This window comes from Portunus trituberculatus, chromosome 28 (genome assembly GCF_017591435.1).
Source record: "Portunus trituberculatus isolate SZX2019 chromosome 28, ASM1759143v1, whole genome shotgun sequence".
NCBI lineage: Eukaryota > Metazoa > Arthropoda > Malacostraca > Decapoda > Portunidae > Portunus > Portunus trituberculatus.
In genome coordinates, this window is record NC_059282.1 from 8,453,556 (window position 1) to 8,466,084 (window position 12,529).

General features: G+C 44.4%; 1 protein-coding gene across 2 annotated transcripts; it reads right to left on the reverse strand.

The window, feature by feature from the left end:
- Nucleotides 1-7,119: 7,119 nt before the first annotated feature.
- LOC123510134 lies at nt 7,120-12,529 on the reverse strand. Of its 2 annotated transcripts, none has more exons than XM_045264973.1 (6): nt 12,338-12,529; nt 10,612-12,153; nt 9,790-9,954; nt 9,478-9,603; nt 9,205-9,369; nt 7,120-9,097 (listed from the first exon to the last, which is right to left on the reverse strand). In XM_045264973.1, the coding sequence occupies exons 1-6, from the start codon at nt 12,341-12,343 to the stop codon at nt 7,262-7,264; spliced, it is 3,840 nt and encodes a 1,279-aa protein (XP_045120908.1). In that variant the 5' UTR covers nt 12,344-12,529; the 3' UTR covers nt 7,120-7,261. The 2 variants fall into 2 exon arrangements, with proteins under 2 accessions (XP_045120908.1, XP_045120906.1); XM_045264971.1 differs by having other exon boundaries at nt 12,249-12,497.

Below are 12,529 nucleotides of genomic sequence, written 5' to 3' on the forward strand. Positions count from 1 at the left end.
ACACCTGCTAATTACACGAGCCACAGGTGCAGATAGCCCAGGTAAACACAGGTGAGGTTCCTTTAATGAGATACGTGTTACCTGTGGCTAAGATGCATTGTCGTGTGTTCATTCAGTTTGTTCCCTGATGAGGTTTGTGGGGAATTAAGACGAGGTTTTGAGGAATAGGTCATGGGAGTAATGGGGATGAGTTTAGTGTTTGGATGGACACACACACACACACACACACACACACACACACACTTGTTCAGGTATTTTTTTTACGGTTCTCATAGTGTTTAGTGTAGTTATGGTTATCGTGTGTGTGTGTGTGTGTGTGTGTGTGTGTTTTGTTGTGTGGTGGTGGTGGTGATGGTGGTGGTGGTGGTATTAACAGTAGCAACACACAAATGCCTCCGTTAAATTGGCATAAAATGGACAATTATTTCAATCTATCACAGTCATATGGTCGATTCTCTCTCTCTCTCTCTCTCTCTCTCTCTCTCTCTCTCTCTCTCTCTCTCTCTCCTGCAAATATGTTAAAATAAACATAAATGGACAATTATTTCAATCTATCTCAGTCTCTCTCTCTCTCTCTCTCTCTCTCTCTCTCTCTCTCTCTCTCTCTCTCTCTTCCTTCCTGCAAATATTTTAACTTTTGATTTCCTTCCACTCTGAGACAGAAATACAAAAACCTAACCACATTATACCCAGGAGACGCAAAACAAAGCAGAACACGCGCCAAGGACAAGGCCAAACCAAATAAACAAGTCTATCAGGAAGGCTGCAATATTTCTCCCCCTCTGACAGATAATCCTCACAAAACATGACAAATTCATTTTTATTTGTAGCAACACTTACCGCCGTGCCACGCTGAGCAAAGAAACACAAAGGGACTTGACAAATAGGACGTGAATATTTTAAACTGTCACACACACACACACACACACACACACACACACACACACACACACATACTAAGGTTCTTGAAATCACCTCAGTCCAGCCATTAATGTTATATATATATATATATATATATATATATATATATATATATATATATATATATATATATATATATATATATATATATATTTTTTTTTTTTTTTTTTTTTTTTTTTTTTTTTTGTCTTATAGAATTGCTAAGTTTTTTCATAAATCAAAAAATTATAAACAAAGTAAGTTCCAGAGAAAAATGACTGCAAAACAAATTTAAGAGCCTTCTGAGAGAGAGAGAGAGAGAGAGAGAGAGAGAGAGAGAGAGAGAGAGAGAGAGAGGTGTGGGAGGTGGATGGTTTAGAAGATAGAAGGCAAAGAAAATAGAAGACCGCCGATGTGAGGCTGATAGAGAATGGAAGTGGCAACGAGTAAACGAAGAGTATAAGAGAAAACTGGCAGATAGGAGGGCAGACTTGTGTATTAGTAAAGCAGATACCACGTGGAAGGAAAAGAGGGACTACGCTGGTGAAAAATAGAGTACAGGTTAAGGAAATTTTCAAAAAGTAGAGTACATATTTTGACAACCCCGCACTATCAAAAATTCCTTCCCCGAGCCGCGTTCGCCAAAAGTTATCGGAGAGGAAGGAAAAAATATTCACACCACAAAGCACACGATGAGTTTCCGAGTGACTTGGTAATTACTTGAAGCAGACGAGAGGGGGAAGAATCTCAAACTTGCTACGCTTGAATTGCAAAGAGATGAAGATGCGAGATCGCCGCCAAACAACTCAGATTTGGCTACCTAAAATATCTCACACACACACACACACACACACACACACACACACACACACACACACACACACACACACACACACACACACACACACACACTGATGAAACATTCGCTCTGTTGAATATTACGACCTCCGTCTCGTGTGTTTGTGGGGGAGGCAGCGGAGGGGGGTGAAGGGTACACACAGCCATAATGAACAGGTGGGGATGAATGCAAGGCAGACCCACAGGTACACAAGGCAGGTGAGTTGACGTGAATGCATAAGCAAGGTGTGTATAGAAACGAATCTGGCTGTGGGAAAAGTCAATTATAAACTGAACAACCCACGCCTCTGCAGAGAATCTAAGGCCGCGTCTGTACTGGAAGCTAGAAAGCGGGCGAGAGCGAAAGCGAGATATTTTTATAAATGACAACTTTCATTAATTTTCTTTGTCTTCCCTCCTCCTTCCCGTCCTCTTTCCCCTCCTCCTCCTCCTCCTCCTCCTCATCCTCCTCTTCCTCCTTAATTTTACTTTACTTTTGTCGAAAGAAGAAGAATCACGGAATAGCAGCAGACATGTAGGCCCAAGATTACATCATTTAACATAATTTACAGTTTCAGTATTTCATCTCAATGCTAACGTCAGAATGAAGAACAATATATCATAGAAAAGCAACAGAGAAGTCTTCCATGTAGTGATTTGGATGTCTGTGAGCAGCCGGCCAGTTATAAATCTATGGGAGGTAGTGAAACGTGGTACGCGAAATCCTAAGACTTTCACAGCTTCCGCGTCTGCACAGGGCTTTCGTGAGAATTTGTCAATCATGAATGATGAGCTCGAATTCACTGCCTAGTGCCTAGTAAATTAGCTGATATGAGAGTCGGGCAGGGCAAGGAAGGGGATGGAGTTGCTATAGCAATTCCCCCCTCAGAGTCAGTAGTATTCACATCCATGGTACAGAGGGAGATGGGAACTGACCCAGACATGGATATTGAAGAGATAATAAATGAAGTTTCCCTCACACCCTGTATTTGTGATGCATCAAATAGCAAAACATAGTGGCAGTGTATTTGTATCAGAACAGTGGAGAAAGATAAAAGAAAAGAGTGGAGTTTCTCGCAAGTTTATTTCCATATATAATAATCACCTCTCTCTCTCTCTCTCTCTCTCTATATATATATATATATATATATATATATATATATATATATATATATATATATATATATATATATATATATATATATATATATATATATATATCAGATGACATTTTCTGTAAGGCACTTATAAAGTTTATTTTCTCTAAAGACCCCTACATCATTTTGCTTTCCCCTTGTCCCAATGTTTATGGTTAGATATTTACAATTTGCATTGGCAACTCCTTGGAGAATGAGTGAGAAGTAATGCTTGTAGTTAAAAAACATTGAACCATTGTTATCAAGACAATTCAGACAAATGTGTTTTCCATCTATGCAGCCAAAACAATAAGCAAAATTCCAATTACTTACTAATTCCTCTGCTGCTCACTTCCATGTAGTTTCGTCTGGAAAAGGCATGTAGAGAGGCCGAAGCATTTCCCACACAGCTGCACAAGTTTGATTGATGATCTCAGCAATAGTTGTTTTCACCATCCTAAATGCAAACGACATGGCACGAAAAGATGATCCAATGGCCAGAAACCTGAAAAGGTGAGTGAATGTGAACCTGAAACACACACACACACACACACACACACACACACACACACACACACACACACACACACACACACACACACACACACACACACACACACACACACACACACACACACACACCGGATGATGTACAAATTTAGTATAAATTGATTCTTTTTTATCTACAGAGGATGTTGGAAAGAAAAGTTTAAGAATTAGTTTGATCAGTAGACTGTGTTGCAGCCTTAAGAAACATTATATGAGATGTGAGGTCAGTGGATATAATACACTAAGTATTAATATTTTCCTATTTTTTTTCTTATTCACTTACCTTATTGTTACTGCCAGCCGTTCCTCAGAAGAAATTGGCTCTCTGAAGTTGGTAGTTTCCCTCTCCAGGCTATGGTGAACCAGGGACAGCACCTTGTCAAATGCTTCAGGTGTCATTCTAAAATATTCATAAAATGTTGCAGGGCCTTCTCGCAACCGGGGCGTCAGATGGTGGTGTTCTAACTGCTGCCTTTCTTCATTTATTTTGTGCGTCCACACATTCTTGAATCTTGATAAAGCTTGATATTTCATGACATAGTTTTCAATTAACAGATTTTCGAATGTAGGCCAAGGTGCAGGGCAAAATCTCAGCTGATAAGTGTTCGTCAAGTGTCAAGCGTCAAGCCATAACGGGAACGATAGTCTGTTACCATGGCAACTCCCGCCTGAAATCGCTTTTAGTGCAGCCATTCAAATTCAACTTTCTCTCTCTCTCTCTCTCTCTCTCTCTCTCTCTCTCTCTCACACACACACACACACACGGCCCGGTAGCTCAGTGGTTAGAGCGCTGGTTTCACAAGCCAGATGACCGGGGTTCGATTCCCCGGCCGGGTGGAGATATTTGGGTGTGTCTCCTTTCACGTGTAGCCCCTGTTCACCTAGCAGTGAGTAGGTACGGGATGTAAATCGAGGAGTTGTGACCTTGTTGTCCCGGTGTGTGGTGTGTGCCTGGTCTCAGGCCTATCCGAAGATCGGAAACAATGAGCTCTGAGTTCGTTCCGTAGGGTAACGTCTGGCTGTCTCGTCAGAGACTGCAGCAGATCAAACAGTTAAAAAAAAAAAAGAAAATACACAAACTCGTCTGGCGGTTACTGACAAAGGCACTAGATCATTCGTTTACCTTTTGAAAACATTAATTCTAGGGCGTTCAAGTTTCCTCCCAGGTGTTAATTCACATATACATTGCCCGGGAGATTAGGAAAGTTAGGTTACAACAGGGAACGACTGTGAAATAATGAGTTACATCAATTTATCACATACCTACAGTCTTTGGCGGCTGTCTGTCACCAGCAGGCACCCACATCCTCTTGTGCCGCCGTGGTACAATGGAACCATGCGTGCTTTGGGATCCGAGGGGTCTCCAAGCGCACGGGTTCGAATCCTGTCCACGGTCTAAGTGCAGGTTGGGCTTCCTCACTCAGGGCAACGGTTTCCTAGCGGGTGGGCTTTGAGATAGGAGGTACCCTAAAAAATATCCCCTTTAGCCTATAAGTTCTCGTGAAAAGCCCACATGGTATAAATAAAAAAAATAAATTAAAAAAAAATGTATGTCGATAGTTCGCCTTTGCCTACTGAGAGGCCACAAACACGCTCTTCTTTTTGTTATTATCACTATTATTAACACTTCGATCTTTAGGCGTTTTCTGTAGCACTTTGCAAAAGGCGAACGGTCCAGAAGCGTTCGCTTTTACACGCGAACGCTGCTACTGAAAACAATAGTTACACTGCCAGACGAATCTCCCTCGGCGCTCGCCGGAAAAACTATTGTACTCTTCAGTCGCAGGATAACGCCAAGCTGAGACGTACAGCCTCATTCCACCGTAATAAAGATATTATTATGGGAATGGGATAATTGAAGGCAAGGCTCAAATAAAACGCTACACATTTAATTTTTGCAAGGAATATTTTGTGACAGCCCTGGTACACGCGGCAGAGGCTGGATGCACATGTCCAAATGATTTTTGTAGCAAAGATCTGCGTCTACTTTGTTCAAAAACATCTTGTCACAGACGTCACAGGTAAATCTGTTAAGTGTAAAAACACTGTTGGTAATTCTTTATAACAAGTCTCTCCCTCCCTTCCCCTCCATCCTCCCCAAACAAGCTTGGGGGCCTGTGGGGAATCGGAGGTTTTGGTGGGGAAAAAAACGCAATATGAGCATTTAAAAAAAAACTATGGAAATTTTCCATAATATTTCAAGTTTTTCCAACCTAACCTAATAGTAAATGTCTGGATTATTAGTCTTTTATCCCAAGAAAGTGCCAGAGAGAGAGAGAGAGAGAGAGAGGTGGGGTGCTAACATGGAGATAAACATGAGAATATAAGAAAAGTAGAAATTAGGAGGGTGAGGAGTTACAGGGAGGTGGATATGAAGAGGCTGAGAATAAGTGTTATTCCGTTGACACATCTCATCTAACATTTAATATTTACCTACAGATATTTCCTGGGTTAATATATCGCTTTAGGTAGCAATAAATGATAGGGAGGCTGTTTCAAGTGTGGAGCAAACTGTACATTAAGCCCACTGAACCGTAACTCACGTGGGTACAGGGGTAGAGTACATGCTCAGTCAGAAACATTAATATATTACCACATTGCTGATTTACAGGAAGTGTGCCAAATACTAAATAAAGGCTTCTTAAATATTGGAAATTTGTTTTTTTTCATTTTATTATCATTTGATCTATTTATTCATTCATTTTTTTGGTGATGTGAATAAATGTAGAGATCTTAAGGGCTCTCTAAACATATTGGATTTTAATTTGTTTTTTTCCTTTTCTTATTATTTAATTTTACTATTATTTCTGGAGGGGCATGACTAAATGCACTGGTTGTCCTCAAGTCTTCAAGGTAAAATAAAGAATACAAATCACTTCTTGCCGTCTTTTAGTAATACAGATGAAAGAAAAGAATGTAGTACATTGGTTATTTCTTCTCACTTACTCCTTACTCTCCTCTGCACCCCCTCCACTCTGTGCCAGCCTCTTCTATGACCTCCCTTCTCAATAACAAGAAACAAATCGCACTTACACACAGGTACTCAAGCCACCAGTCCTCCTAGTCCCATTCACCTGTTCTCGAGTGGCCCTGTGAGTGGCACCCTGGCCCTCCTCTTGCTGGCACTGAAGATAGAACAGCAGATGGGCACCCTGCTGGGACAACACCTCTCTCCTGGACACGGATGCCACCTGTCCCTCCCTCCACATTCCCCAGCGGCCACCCTCCAGCCTCCTGCAGTAAGCTGAGAACCGGCTGCTGCCCTTACCACTCTGCCGGCCTACCACACCCACTAGCTGGTACTCGGGGGACCTGCAGGAAAGAAAGGTAGTAAGGTAGTAGTAATAGAAAGGAATTTTTTGTGTAGTATGAAGAACTTTACAGTCAAACTGTCAGCACACCACCACCATCCTCACCACCACCATCACCACCACCATCACGCATGACACACCTAACAGAGATGGCATCCCGGTGGTGCAGGGCGAGGGAGAGACCTGCATCAGGGAAGAGCACCCTGGTTGCCACGTCCCGAGAGTACCGCAGGGCCAGCACCAGCACCGTGGGCGACCGCAGCATGTGGATCTTGTGGGAGCAGGGTTGACGTCCCCCACACGGCTGGCACTCCCAGGCCATGTCCTGCGGCCGGAACCTCCGCCCCAACAGCTCCTGCAGGGTCCAAGCACCCTCACCAGGCACAGACAGGGTGATAAAGTTAAAGGACTCCAGCGCTGAGGACAGGATTCCATGGCGAGGACATACGATGAGGGACTCCCTTAGGCCATGGAAAAGCCGGGACACCACGGAGGACACCAGGGGTGCCTGTGGGTGTGCCCTGGGTGCTAGGTCATGATGCAGCCATGCCAGGAGGCAGGACAGCAAGTCAGCAGCAGGGGGGTCCTGGTGCAACTTGAACACCTTGTCCCGCCGCCCCACAGTCTCATGCAAGCGCCCCATAGCCCTCTCCTCACCACTGCCACTCTCCATGGCCAGGAATGTGTCAGCCACAGCCCGCGCCACTTCACTCTGCACCCTGAGCTGCCAAAACTCCTCCCTAAAGAACTCACGAAGGAGTGGCACTGTGAAGAGACACTGGAGGGTGGCATTGATGTAAGAGGTGTCTGGTGTGCTTCTCCTGTCTCATTGACACTCACTGCTAACTGTGCACCAGCTCTCTCCACTCTCTCCTCCCTCCCACCATCCACACTTTTCTTCTCTCCTCTCAACACAGCCACATCTTTCTTCTCTCCTGATGCTCCTCTTTGTCCTCCATCTTCTCTTACTGCTCCCCCTGTGACAGGCTTGTACATCCAGGAAGTCTTCACACCCATCACACCCCTGCTGCCTTTAGGGTCTTGCCAGGAGCCACCCAGGTCCCCTGATGCCTCCTGTAGAGCCTTCTGCCCAGTCCTAGGGTTCCGAGTCCCTGAGATACTTGACATGGGAGGTTCCTGTGAAGTGGAGTGGGTGACACTGCTCCCTGCCTCTCTGGTGCCCTGAAGTCGTGAGGGTGGAGGGGTAGAAGGTGTGGAAGGGTGTATTGATGCAGTGGATGGTTGGGATGGCTTGGTGACAACAGCTTGGGTTTTGGTGGGGAGTCTGTCATGGCCATCTGGTCTTGTACGGTATAGTGGTCTCATTTCTGTCTTGACAGGGTCTGGGGTCTTGAAGAAAGATCTGTTACTGTTTCCTGACCTATATCTATCTCTCTGTTCCTCTTCTGAGCCTCTTCTTGTCTTGACAGGGGCTGGGGTCTTAGAGAAAGATCTATTATCATTGCCTGGCCTATTCTTCTCCCTGTGGTCCTCTTTTAAGCCTCTTGACAAATACTCCCTTCTTTGTCCTTCTTCTGAGCCTCTTCTTGTCTTGACAGGAGCTGGTGTCTCAGAGGAGAGACTGTAATCACTTTCTGACCTGTGGCTCCCTTCTGGCACCTCCTTCACACCCCCAGACTTGCTGTAGTCATGAAGCTCTACATACAAGGTTGACCTCATCACACCCTTGCTTTGCTCATCCCCTGACACTGTGTCTGATGGCACGATGCTTCTCAAAGGCAACACCTGTGCCCTAGAAGGATCAGTGGGAGTCATCTCAGACTTCCTGGAAGGTCTTACTGCCATGTCTGATACTACAGGAATGTGTTTTGACGTTGATGCTTCTGCAGGATGTCCTACAGGTATCCTTGAGGATTTCACTGCAATGTTAGACCCTCCAGGAGCCACTTGGGGCCTCTCAGATATCCTACAGGATTCTGATGATAGGTAGGACCTCACAGGAGCAATGTAGGATGACTCAATTACATTCTCTGTGCTCCAGGCTGTGCTGTGTTCTAGGGACCCTGCCCAGGAGGTGGGGCCATCCTCCGAGGAATCACTCATACCAGAGAAGGACTTTCGTCTCTCCGCCACGGACACCCCGAGCGGTGGCACCATTTCCCCACCCCTCACATCAGGCAGCGAGGTCTTCCACTCTTCTTTGGACCGCACTCCCAGCCCCTCTTTGCCCCAAGAGGCCAGGGAGGGGGTGGACCGGTACCTCTCCAGCTGTTGGTCCTTCTCTCGCAGTTGTGAAGAAAGCAGTCGCATCTCACGCCGCAGCTGTGTGGTCTCCTCCAGGCGCTGCTGCTTTTCCTCCCGTAACAGCTCCTGCAGGTCACTAGCTTGCCGCTGCAGTCGTGTCTGGAGGATAGGGGAGAGTAAGACACACAGACACACACAGGCAATTGTTTCTTACCTCAACACTCACACCTGCTCCACCACACCACCTCTTCCCCTCCTTCCCTCACCTCTGTGTTGCTGGTGAACACAAGACCCTGCAACTGTGCAATGGTGCCCTTCAGGTCCTGTATCTCAGCCTGTTGGGAGTGAAGCCGCCTCTCACGCTCCTCTACTGCTGCCGCCAACGCTCCTTGCTCCTGCCGCAGCCCTGTCACCTCCTCCTTCAGCACTGACTGCAGAAAAACCAAAAGAGTTAGTGGTGAAAGGAAAAGGGGAAAGAAAGAGTTAAGTTGATTCTCTCTCTCTCTCTCTCTCTCTCTCTCTCTCCTGCCTGACCCCACCTGGCCCCTGAGGAGGTTTTGCTCTATTTCCTCCTTTAGGCGTGTCAAGTGAAGGATCTCTCGCCGCAGGGTTGAGAGAGCAGCCTTGTCCTCCTCCTTCTCCTTGCTCTCTGTGTCTGTGGAGTCCTGCAGAAGAAGGAGCATTTTACTTGAAAATAAAACAAATAAATAAATAAATAATACAAAACTTGCTGGATAAAAACAGAAAAAAAAAGAAAAAAAAAGAAAAAGAAAAAAAAACACATGGAAATCTTAAAGAAAGAAAAGAAAAATTAAACAAAAAAAAAAAGAGGAGGGATCATACCAACTCACCGATTTATTTCTCAAGACATCATTTCCTTGCAGTAATGAATGGGATGGTGACGGTAAAGGAGAGGAGGATGGGGAGGAGGAAGAAGAACTGCCCTCCAAAAAGACAGGGGTGGCCACAAACACCCCGGCCACTCCACCAGCACCATCAGCCCCCTTAGCCTCCTCCTGAGAGACAAAGAAAAGGGAAATCAGTAAAGTAAGGAAGAGTTTAAAGACAGGAAGACAAGAAAGAAGGAAAGATCTGCTGAAATATCTGAGGAAAAGAGGGGAAGTCAGTGATGTAGGAAAGATGATGGAGAGCTTAACAGAAGGAAGAAAGAAAAAAAAAGAAATAACTGGTGAAATATCTAATGTAAAAAGGAAAGATGGAATGAAAGAAGGAAGAGATGGAGCAAGAATTGGTTTAAAGAAAGAGAAACACAAAGGAAGATTTGAAGCAGAAGAGAAAGAAAATAAATGACTTGAAGTAGAAGGTAAAAAGAAAAAGAGTAAAAATACAGTAGTAGAGAAAAGAGAAGGAAAAATTGATTGAAATTACAAAAGAGAAATAGAATGAACTTGAAACACAGAGGAGTTAGAAGAAAGAGAAGAAAAAACACATGAAAAAGAAGAGAAATAGAGGAACACATGACAATATAAAAGATAGGAAAACTGAAATGGATAAGATGAAATATACATAAAATAACAAATGAAAACAAAAAATAGGCAGGAATAATGTCTTCTTCATATCACAAAATTAAAACATGCATAAACAAATAAGAAAATTAATAATAATAATAATAATAATAATAATAATAATAAACAATCCATATTAATTCTCACCTCCTTACTTTTGAGTGAATAAGACACAGATGATGAAGGGGAAGATAGGGAGGTGGATGAGGCTGCTGATGTGCGTGTCTTCTCCTCAGCATTGACGCATACCTTTCTATATTCCACCTTATCCATTGAAGATGATGATAGACCACTCCTCCTATCTACATCCACCTTATTCCCTAATGATGCACGATTTCTTCCATTTACATCCACTTTCTTGGCTACGATATATGATGACGCACCATTTTTTCCATCTACATCTGTTCCTTTACCCACATTAGATGACGATCCATAACTCCTTCCATTTCCATTATTCCTTGCATCTACATCCATCTTACCCACAGACCAAGCTCGAGCTCTCCTATCTACACCCCATTCCTTCCCTACAGATGGTGCCAGCCTATCCTTTACCCCATCATCACTAGAACTACACACCTGCACTTTTCTGTACTCTACCTTGCCATTATCTACACCATCGTCAAGTGTCACGTCGTTGAGGCTCTTACTACGAGACCATTTGACGAGGGTGTGGTCAGGAATGGCTGCCAGTTCACGGTAATTTCTCAGACTGCTTGTGTTTGTCTGTTTCCTCTCTCCGTCCAGTGATTCCGAGTCCGATAGGTTGCCTTCAGATTTTGCTCTCTCCCTTGAAAACTTGGTGCCTTGTTTTGGTTTCTCTATTTCTCTTTGACTAAAGTCTCTATATTTCTCTCTATTTTTGTTCTCTGTTACTTCTTTCTCTCTATAATTCCTCAGGTTTAAGTCTCTATGTCTCTCTGTAACTTTCTTTTCTGTGCCTTGTTTGTCTAATCTACTCCTCCCCATTTCAGTTATCATGCTTGTGTCTCTGGCTCTATCTCTACCTGTCTTTTCTATACTCTTTCCTTCTGGTTCCTCTCTCTCCCTTTGCATTTTGTGATCCCAGTGTCTGTGTTTCTCTGTGACTTTGTTCTCTGTCGCATGCCATTCTCTGCTGTGTTCTGTGTCTCCACTGCTGTGATTCCTTGTGTGTTCTTCTCTCACTGTGTCCCTCTGTAAGTGTCTGTGCTCCTCTGTGACTTTGTTCTCTGTCGCTTTGCTATGTTCTGAGCTCCTAAGATGTTCTGTGCCCCCATTGCTGTGTTTCCTTGTGTGTTCTCTCACTGGCTTTGAATGATGGTAATCTGCATTATCACTGTATTTTCTCTCCTCTGCGCCATACAGCACACTTCCCTGACGCCTGTGCTGCGAGAGGACACGTGTGGCATCCTCAAGGGCACCTGACACATCCCCTGAGCCACCACTCTCCTCTTCACACCCCTGGGAAAGGCTGGAATCCCCCCTGTCTTTAGTCCTCCCCTTTGCATCCTTCCCTGGGCTTTTATTTAGCACCCTTGTCTTGTTCCCAGCCTGTGTGAGGTCCCCTGTGCTGCTTGAAAGGACATCCCTCAGGTAGCTGCCCCTCCGGGTGTCCTGCTGCCTCCTGCTGGCGTATGGGGGTGGTTTCTTCCTCAAGGGGGCCAGAGGAAGGTGCTCCAGACTCCCATAGTAGTCTGTGTGGGGCTCATGCTGTGGGAGGGATGGCTGGATGAGTATTGATGATTTGTCTGTTTGTTTTTTTTCTTTTCTTCACTTTTCTTTACTGTGTTTCTCCTTCCATTCACCTGTACTTCTGCTTGTCTGTTCCTTAGCTTCTCTGTCTGTCTCTCTACCAAACTGTTTGACTGCCTAATTAAATAATACATTTTCTTACCTCCATTATGTCAAAGTTTTCTCCTTAATTATTCCTTCACTTCCCTTCCTTAGTTTTTCACTTTCTTCTTCCACCTTCCTTTACTTCCTATCCTTCCCTTACTGAATTCCCTTCCTTTCTTCACTTTCTGGCCTTTCTTCATTCACTTTGCTCTCACAAACCACCATCACCATCACCACACCCAGTCACTTC